The following is a 10,441-nucleotide window of genomic DNA, read 5'->3' as shown; positions in this document are numbered from 1 at the left end:
ATAGACAGCTGAAAATGTTTTCTCTACACCATAAAAAGGCAGCATGTATCCTGCAAATAACTTGATTAGTTTATAAAGTTTATTCAGTCTTTTGTTCCTGTCTTCATTAAGAGTTCATGTAACCGCAGTTAAGCTAAAACTGCTCTATCTTTGGGTGTACTCTATATTTGTTGGGGTTTTTTTTCATCTCAACCATTGTGCTTATTTTTCAGAATTATATTTGATATTGTTTTTTTCCTTTGACCCATTGCTCTGTGAATGTTGAGATAGACTCCAACTCTCTGGATTACTGATAAAAGCAACTATATTTATTACAACAGTACACATATATACAGCAAAAGAAACAGTAGAAATACAGAAATGGACGGAAAGCTGGTGTGGTTGGTGTTGATGTTTTTGATGATGTCTGACGATTTAGAAGCACTTTCTGTGGACGATGGAGGGGCCAGCCTCATCGTACTCCTGCTTGCTGATCCACATCTGCTGGAAGGTGGACAGAGAGGCCAGGATGGAGCCACCGATCCAGACGGAGTATTTCCTCTCAGGGGGAGCAATGATCTGCAAGGAGTGGATAGGACAGTCAGGGATACAGAACATATTAAAACATTTCACCCCACACTTAAAAGTACTTGTTCACTTCTTTTTTGACAAAAGAAATGTTAACAACTTTGCACCCCTAGGCCTGACCTTGATCTTCATGGTGCTGGGAGCCAGGGCAGTGATCTCTTTCTGCATACGATCAGCAATACCAGGGTACATAGTGGTGCCACCGGACAGCACATTGTTGGCGTACAGGTCCTTACGGATATCAATGTCACACTTCATGATGCTGTTGTAGGCTGTCTCATGGATACCAGCAGACTCCATACCTGGGAAGAAGGTGAGTTGTAAAATGGTAAGTGTCCATGCAGCTGACAGTAAAGTGCATACTTATGAATCTAGTATAAAAGGATATTTGGAGGTACTTGAAATTGTTACAATTCTAATATTTCATGTTATTGTTAAGTTGCATCTTTTTAGAATGCCAGTATAGTGTATTATGAATTATACTTAATACAGCCTATATATGCTAAATAAAGGGGTAAGTAAAGTAAATTGTGTATGATTTATTTTTAAGTTTAAGTTTTTATTCTTTTTTACCATTTTTAGATTTTTTTTTTTTTGAATAGTTGTATTGCTCAAGAACCACATGGCAACTTATGTAGTGACTCCTCAGTTGGCCCGTTTGTCATCTGAGCATAACCCACGTAGGAGCCATATAAACAGGCTGGTGGTACTGTTATGAAACCCAAACAAGTTTTATGCCTTTCTGTGTATTTGCAGCAAATCAGCTGTCATGACTGACCAATGAAGGAAGGCTGGAACAAGGTCTCGGGGCAACGGAAACGCTCATTTCCGATGGTGATGACCTGACCGTCGGGCAGCTCATAGCTCTTCTCCAGGGAGGAAGAGGAGGCAGCAGTGGCCATCTCATTCTCAAAGTCAAGAGCCACATAGCACAGCTTCTCCTTGATGTCACGCACAATCTCACGCTCAGCTGGATAAAGGAAATATCACAGTTTAGTTGACCAGCACAAGTATGTTCTAGAAAGTCTGGCCATCAATTTGACAAAGCCTTTTTCACAGTATGTGCTCATTGCCCATTCAGGCATTTATAAACTGTACATAAGCTCATGTGATTTACAGGCAAAAAATGAAATAGTCCCTTTAATAAGGGTTTGGAGCATAACTTCAACCCCCAAAAGGTAATGTGGATTATGGCGCTGTGAAATACTAAGGCCAAGTAGATCACCATTCACATTTTTCATAAAAATTCTGTGGGATTGCGAAGGTCATAATGTATTCTAGAGGAAGCAGGATCTTAAAGAAGCTGGTGTAGAGAGAAATGTTATGAATTCATACACTTTCCATTTGTCACAATGACACAAAATGGACTTTGATGACTTTAGTCTGAAATGTTTTTTGAATTATGAGAGCATGTGCCTTTTTGAGATCTGCAAATGATGAGTGAAGAGGAACTGGATTTTACCAAATATCCCCTTTTGGCCATTGAGTTTATGGCCTTATGAGGCATTATGAACTTTAATGTCATGCATCCTGGGGGCTAGATAAAATGTAATTATGTCATTGTGATTTGTGCCTGTGAACAGAATCCTTACACATGAAAAGTGTTTGTTTGCTAATTAACCAGTTCAAACCTCAAATTGGTCCCCAAATACTCTATAATGAGGTCTCTGTGCAAAAATATTGTCCTCATGGATTTTGTGATGTTTAGTGAAGTTTAGTTTCTGGTGAAGCACCACCTGATTTCTTTTAATAGATAATGTATCCAGAATATTTAGTTTTTGGATGATTGTTAAAGATAGTAATTTTCTTACCAGTGGTGACAAAGGAGTAACCACGCTCAGTCAGGATCTTCATCAGGTAGTCAGTCAGGTCGCGACCAGCCAGATCCAGACGCATGATGGCGTGGGGCAGAGCGTAACCCTCATAGATGGGCACATTGTGAGTCACACCATCACCGGAGTCCAGAACAATACCTGCCCAGAAAAGGCAGCATTTTGTTTGAAGACATTCACGGTTTGATACTAAGTTTAACTGACATAAGACATTTCACTAAAAAGGGCTCACCGGTGGTACGACCAGAGGCATACAAAGACAGCACAGCCTGAATGGCCACATACATGGCAGGGACGTTAAAGGTCTCAAACATGATCTGGGTCATCTTCTCCCTGTTGGCTTTGGGATTGAGGGGGGCCTCTGTCAGCAGGGTGGGGTGCTCTTCTGGGGCCACACGGAGTTCGTTGTAGAAGGTGTGGTGCCAGATCTATGAATCCAGGACAAGGATGAAGAATAGTAGTGGATGCAATGCTTTACAACACTGGGGCCCTTTCATTATTTGCTGATAAAAAGGACTGCCCCATGTTTTCATTTTCCTACAATTAAATATTATTGTGTCCTTATATCTTTCTCACCTTCTCCATGTCGTCCCAGTTGGTGATGATGCCGTGCTCAATGGGGTACTTCAGCGTCAGGATACCCCTCTTGCTCTGGGCCTCGTCTCCCACATAGCTGTCCTTCTGACCCATACCTACCATCACACCCTGAGAATGAATAAAACACATCAGAAACTCAAGCTCAAGACGCTCTGTGATACGACAACAAATGTGCAGTCTCTCAGAAACTCAGGGCCTTTTCTCTATTCCAACCTGGTGACGGGGACGTCCAACAATGGAAGGGAAGACAGCACGGGGAGCATCATCACCGGCAAACCCAGCCTTGACCAGGCCAGAGCCGTTGTCGCACACCAAGGCGGTGGTCTCGTCGTCGTCACACATGTTTGGTCTGTACTGGGATGGCCTTCTATTTGACAGAAGATGGTAAACCAATCAAAATATTAGCTTGAGATATTGTCAGAAATTAAAAAAAAAAAAAAACAGAAGATCAATTTGCATGATGAAACAAAACAATGCAATTCTGTGAAACAATGTAGCACTATGTTCAGTATGAAGGTCCTTTTTTGAGTGGTTTAATCTCTCTGAGCCTTACAGCTGCCTGAAAAGCCAAAACAGGACACTGCCTAACACTACCCCCCCACACACACACACTTACAGGTCTATTTTCAGCCTTTGGACTCTTGTAAGCCCCCCCCCCCCCCCCCCCAGTATCTCATCATTAAGCCAGAGCCAGTTAACAGCGGAGGTGGTGTGACTTTTGACAAGTGGCAGTGGAGACCTGGGTCTCCTCTCAGCTGTCGTCACATAGTAGACTCCTCTGTTTGGATTCAGACCATGTGCTTGGATTCTTCTGGGATCTCAGGCCTTAGCCTGCATCCCAAGTGCCAGCATCCTCTATTCAAAGAGTCTTACCTACTGAAATTGGCATCATCAAGTTAATGCTGCCCTATACACGGGGCCATAATTGTTTAACTTACCATTGTAAACTTTGCTAACTAGTGTCTGTAATTATGAATATGAACTAGGTACAAAAAACCCGACTTGGGGAAACATAAAATTTGACTTTAAAGGTATGTTTTAATAACTATTAGTTTCATTTAATTAAACTAATTGTTACTTGTACTTACAATGACCACATAAAAACCTGTAACATTTTTATCCTTTGCTTTCTATACTGTACAGCTCTACATTTAAATATCACATATAAATGCAGGAATTAACTTCTCAAAATGCTCTTAAACTTGTGATATAAACAGTAAAGTAAAAACAATAAAGCATCAGTGAGGAAGTGTGGACATTCATTAATGTTACTTTCACGTTTTCTCAGCTTTACAGGGGTGCTATGAATAATGTCCCTTGTGAAACAATGATTTGTTTGGCTCTCTGATATTTATACAGTACGTTTGACCAAAAATAATCTCGTAATTTTTCCTTATGTTGTATATGACCTTAGTCAGTGCTGCTTGCCTGCTATTCTGAGGCAAGCATCACCATACTGTATATCCTGTATCCTAAACCTTAGAAGCTGCTCTCCAGATATTTCAACAGTCTCTGAACTGTTCAGCACACAAATTTATCCTTATTTCTCCACCTGCTTTTTGACTTTTGTCACTCATCAACAAACAGCAAATCATCTACTTACACAAGAAACAGCTTCTAGCTGTAATAAATACAGTATTTCCATGTACCGGCTGTAATATACTGCAGCAGTATCTGCTCATCCTAATTGACCCCTATGCTCCAAAAAGCAGCAACTGAAACACAGCAATGATCCAGCAAAAGGACTCACCAAGTTGTAACCACAAGACTGGAGTTTCCACCGGGACAAAGGGGCAAGGGTGCGAGGGGTTCCTTAAATATGGCTCAGCGTCCTGGAGCTGGGGGCCGGTGGGCGGGCTCAAGAGTTCACACAAGCCCAAATTAAGTGCTGCTCAGCAAAATGGTCCATTAAAGTGGATCCTGTGTCAGGAAATACCACCAAACTATAGAGATGCTGCCCTGGGTTTTAAAGGCCATAGATAGAAGTAAGAAAGAAAAAACACAGCAAGTAGGAATTTTATTAAAGATTTATGATTACATTGTGAAGTACTGGAAAATATGCAGGTTATTTGTGAAAAATGACAGTACATATGTCGCTTGCATATGATTAAGGACTTTTCTGTTATACTTATCACAGTATTATTAAAATTATATGTGATTTGCATGCAGAAATAGTGAATCTAGTTATATTTTAGCTGTCAAAATATTTGTGTGGATTATTTACAAATCAAAGTATGCCTTTTATATACAAAGCTACTGGGCGCATGGCACTCCCATCAGGGAAAACCCATCATCTGCAATATCATCAGTTAAAAGTTTGTAATCCAGCTTTATGCACAGCTGCATCTTTCTCCCACTCATAGTTTGTGGAGCTGCCCTTCGGGTCCCTGAGGATGTGTTAATATGACTAAGCTCAAACACGGTTCTGGGGATGTGGGTGATTGGATGGTGTGATGGTAATATGAGATCTTGTCTGAGCAGTCTGGTTAAGGAGCCGTCTAAGGGGACCTTCCTGGGACAGTTTGCCAGCGTCGTTTGTAAAGAGGGAAGGGGGCCAAAAAATTCCAGACAGCTGAGAGGCAATCTTGTAAGGTAGTGGTGAGGTGGGGGGGGTGGCATGGAGGGAGCTAAGGCCAGTCCCCAGACCTCCACCAGACGACAGACTCCTGGGATGGCAAAGAGTGACGAGCATCAGTGCTGTGCTCTGATTGGCTCCAGCGTGTCCTTTTAGGGAAATAGAGAGCAGCAGGTGCCAGAGTCTGCACATCGCCACACACACAGTGTAGCTCACACTCCTTATTCGTCAACTCGCACTGCCCCCATGCTGAAGCCTGAACAGCCCCCAGTGAGTGCAGAAAGAATGTAAATACCCCCTGTGCCATCAACACTTTGAAATATTCCATTTGTAGCCATGTGCAAGGAAGACACACTACTAACCTACTTGTCTTTTTTTTTTCCTATTCCAGGCTTTTACATGACAAAGAACTGATGTATCCTCAAATCTTTTATGTCAACTTTGAAAAGTAACTTTAAAAAAAGGAGTTTACCTTCCAAAATTTAGATTTTTTTTTCCCACTGGACACCAGACTTACTGAAAAAGTTACTTTGTTGTTAAAAAGACTGCAGCTTTCTAAAAATATTCTCTCACCTATCATGGACAGGAAGAAAAATGAACAGTTTTATCGTATATGTGTGCACATGAGTGTCATTTTTCTCATCAAGACAGATTTGAAAAGGATCTGGGGTCTTGTAAAGTGCGAGACATACGACTGGTGATCCCAGAGTGTATGACGACACAACAAGAAAAACAAGCATGACTTTCCTGTGTTGATGTTGGATGGACTTTGCATAGATTATGTTTTGTCATATCTGAACTCAGTGTTCTTCTACTTTCTATATTTACATTTTTATAGCAGCAGCAGTGATGGTGCATGACCACAGCGCTTCAGCAGTCCTTTGCCCTCCGATGGTCTGCAAAACCACTTAGCACTGAGAGAAGGACTCAGATCCTATACTTGGACATTAAAAAGTGGAAATCCTGCTTTCATGTACACACTTATTGTTGACCTATGTAAAAAGATTATAAAGTCTGTCAATTACTGTATTGTGTAGCTAACACAATCTGGTTTGTAGAGAAAATGAGCTACATGTTTCTGAGCAAAAAGTATGAAACGGGAACATCACACGAGTGTTCGGATGAAACTGCTCCTGTGTTTTGTCAACAGCCCCCTTCAAGTCAAAGAAGCACTTTTTGGCAGTCCTATCTTTATCACCAGGTCTTAATCAGGATAAAGCAGATTGGTCTTTAATGGGTCATGGTTTTTGAGGGACATTCGTCCTTATAAGGGAATGTAGGAAGCGCATGGTTTGTCTGTCTTGACAGCTGCCTCCTTTGTACTTCAGCCCCCCACGTCCACATGCACACACTTAAGCAGCTGTTAGCAACAACTGCTTCACAGCCTGTTAGGTAGACAGGGGTTTGTTTACCATTTGAACATTTACAATACACTGAAATCAAGTTAGATTTCTTTCAGATAGTTTTTATGTCCTATGACTCTAAGTAGGTTTTAGATTATGTAAAAATGGAGTTTTAAATGTGTGTTTTAAAGTTCGAAAGCTTAAAGTTGAAAACTCATTACCATGCTTTGCCTGCACCCAAAGGTTTGTCACAGGGCTGCTCCTGCCATTGCAGCCATTACTGTAATGTGGGATGAGATGTTAATCAACCTAATCAGTAGATCCAACTGTCAACCATCTTACTAACACCACCACAAACTAGATTAACCTAAATTCTCATACAGTTAAGTCAACACAGCCAAGTTGGTTTGTACAAAAACTGAACACAGTATGCTTCACAAAGGTAGGATTAATTGCAGGACTACTGTGTCATTTTGCTTTTACTTAATATACATTGGAGGATATTATTTAATATTTAATCCCTGCTGAATGTGTAAGTTTGCTCACTTAAAAAAAAAATTAACACTCTTTAATATTTATGGTAGTTTCATTTTAATGAAGAGAAACAGAATATCAACCAAAAATCTAGAAAAAACAAAGAAAAAAGTTATAAATTGATTTGCATGTCATTGAGTCAAATACGTATTTGCTCTTCTACAACCAGCCAGAATTCTGGCTCCCGTAAATTAGCTTTGTGCACACAGAGTACAATTAATCAATCAGTCAATTACTCCTGAAAACCTGTTATGTGTATAAAGCACACCTGTTCACAGGATCAGTTTCTTCCATTCCAACCACCCTAGGCAACAGCTGTCAAAGGACATTTGGGACAAGATTGTAGACCTGCACAAGGCTGGAATGGGCTACAAGACCATCAGCAAGAAGCTTGGTGAGAAGAAGAAGACAGCTGCTGGTGTGATCATTCAAAAATGGAAGAAATATAAAATGACCATCAATCACCCTCAGTCTGGAGCTCCTTGCAAGATCTTGCCTCATGGGGTGAGGGTGATCATAAGAAAGCTGGTGGATCAGCCCAAAACCACATGGGAGGCGCTTGTTAATGATTTGAAGGCAGTTGGGAACCACAGTCGCCATTGCATTGTTTTAACTTAATGCTTCGGTTGATTGGATTCAGAGGTATCAGAAGTTGCTGATCTAGACCTTTTTTCTTTTTCTATTTTTAAAATTATCTCAAGGTAGCTGTATCATTGAAATACATCCTGTGCATTCCAAAAAGTAAAATTCCTCTATATTCTATGCATTTTCCAGAAAATATTGCCCTTTTTTCAAAATTTTAACCCAAAGTTAATCAATATATATACTGATTCAAACAGCTGGTAAACATAAAAGTTATTACTTTACATGGCAAGAAACTAATTTTCCTCTGAGCACCTCCTGTCACTGTGTGTCACTGTGCTTTGAATATATAACAGGGTGTGTTTACAGAGTGCTGATGTAGAGCAGACACCATCAAACACTCCCAGCTTCTCAGATAGTGTCAGCTCTATAAATATGAGGTGCTGCGAAAGTTTCCATGTTAGTGCTCCATTGTCCTCCACTGTTAAGAGATCTACAGGCTCATAGGTGGGACTCTTTTGTGTATTTGTGTATGTGCAAGCCTGAGATAGGGGTGCTGGTCTGTATAGGATGATAAACTGGCTGTCCCTGCCTGAAAAAGTGCAGTAGCATTAGAGAAATTACAGTGACAGCATGTACAAAAAAACTTAAGGGAATATAGAAAAAGATATACAACATATGGATGGATGGATGGATTGATGTCTATTTCCTTTAGTTCACAAAATACACTTTCAGCCCTTTGCCTGCTGTTATGTAACTTGGTGTAATTTCTCTTTGAGGCAAAAGGAAAAGTGATGCTGTTGTACAAATAGAGGTTACGGTGGGATTTGACAGGTAGAAAAATAATTTCTGCTTTTCTTCAGCTAATAGAAAAAGTTCCACAGAAAACATGAGTGCCGTGTGTCTAACTGGGCGAGCCGCTTACAGAGCACCCATCTAGACATTAGCCGCCTGTTTAATAATCTTTCTGGATGCTTAAATATGCAGAGAGTAATTGGAAAGTTTGAGAAAAATCTTTCTCTGTTTGTAAGATTTCAGCTAACTGTTTAATATGCCTAGTATATAGAGTATAGTATAGTGTATAGTGTGAATTACTTTTTTTTATTTTTATTCTTCTTATTTATATGTGTGTGTATATAAGGTTGCAGGTACAAAATACATTTCACTGTGCATTGTACTGTGTATAACTGTGCATGTGACAAATAAACACTATCTTATCTTATCTTATCTTAGTAGTGCAGGGAAGTGCACCCTCACTGTGCTTCCTCACCCTTCTATCTAAAAGGTGAAGAATTAGGTAGGGAGTGATAGAGGAAAGGAAGAGATGGAAAAGAGGAGGGTATAGAAAAGGTAGAGGGGTAATAGAGGGTTGAAAGAATGAAGGGGTGCAAAGGAAGGGGAAAGAAGAGAGTAGAAGCTAGAAAGAGTGGTTAAAAGGGGGTGTAGAAGAAGAAAAAATGTTTAGAAATAAGAAAGAGTAGAAGAAGGGAGGGAGGGAGAAGGTTATTAAAGGAAGAGTGGAGAAGAGGGGTAGCAAAGCAGGAACAAAAGGCAGAGGGATGATGAGTAGATAACTGAAAGTCAAAGAGTAGAAAGCATTGGGTGCAACTGGAGTTCAGTATCTTACCCAAGGATACCTTGGCCTGGAACAGCCAGGGATCAAACCACCAACCTTCCAATTAATAGATGACCTGCTCTACCTCCTGAGCCACAGCCACCCACACAGTAGCAGCCTCCTCCATCTTCTGGTCATTGGAATCAATTCTCCAGAAACATTTTCTCCTCTTGTTTTTTTTTTCCTTTCTTTTCTTTTACAGTTTTTTTCTCCAACTATTTCTGTTCTGTTTTGTCCCCCTCATCTGCTGCCTAAAAAGTGCCCAAAAAGAAGCAGAAACAGCAGTATTTATAAATATAATCATAAATTCATGAAGAATTAAAAATAACTGAATGCAAATGATTTTATTTGTAAAATGGTCAGTTTCAGTCCAAACCATTATAGCTTTTAAACGAATAAAAGAGAGCAAAGAACCAATAATCTTGCATTTTCAAGCCAGGAACCAGTGCCTCATAAGTATTTTTCATACATTGTAAAAATTATTTCTGTAATGCAAAATTTTATGACTCTCACAGCCAATCAGCTGAACATGAAAAAAAATTATTTTCATGAAGGCAGCCAGTTCAACAAATATGTAGAGTAAAACTTTAGACTTATTTGATACATGAATTCATATTTGCTGGGCTTTAAAGTGACATGTCTTTTTAATAAAACACCTTTAAAATGAAGTGACAAACTCAAACAACAACTTGAGAGCAAAATTACAATTTGCGGAAAACCTTTGACAAAATCAAGAAATGATTCACCATAATGTAGCACCCGACCCATGTAGCTAATAGGTAAACATCATTTAAAG

At 39.9% G+C, this 10,441-nt stretch overlaps 1 protein-coding gene across 1 annotated transcript; it reads right to left on the bottom strand.

Moving 5' to 3' along the window:
- Positions 1-285: 285 nt before the first annotated feature.
- On the bottom strand, positions 286-4,864 carry actc1a (actin alpha cardiac muscle 1a). The gene is made up of 8 exons (XM_030721670.1): positions 4,747-4,864; positions 3,210-3,363; positions 2,976-3,104; positions 2,632-2,827; positions 2,379-2,540; positions 1,346-1,537; positions 688-869; positions 286-558 (listed from the first exon to the last, which is right to left on the bottom strand). The coding sequence occupies exons 2-8, from the start codon at positions 3,336-3,338 to the stop codon at positions 415-417; spliced, it is 1,134 nt and encodes a 377-aa protein (XP_030577530.1). The 5' UTR covers positions 3,339-3,363; positions 4,747-4,864; the 3' UTR covers positions 286-414.
- Between the last annotated feature and the right edge of the window lie 5,577 nt (positions 4,865-10,441).

Source organism: Archocentrus centrarchus, chromosome 24 (genome assembly GCF_007364275.1).
Source record: "Archocentrus centrarchus isolate MPI-CPG fArcCen1 chromosome 24, fArcCen1, whole genome shotgun sequence".
Lineage (NCBI taxonomy): Eukaryota > Metazoa > Chordata > Actinopteri > Cichliformes > Cichlidae > Archocentrus > Archocentrus centrarchus.
Note: the sequence above shows the minus strand (reverse complement) of the source record. Positions and strands in the feature narration are given on the sequence as shown.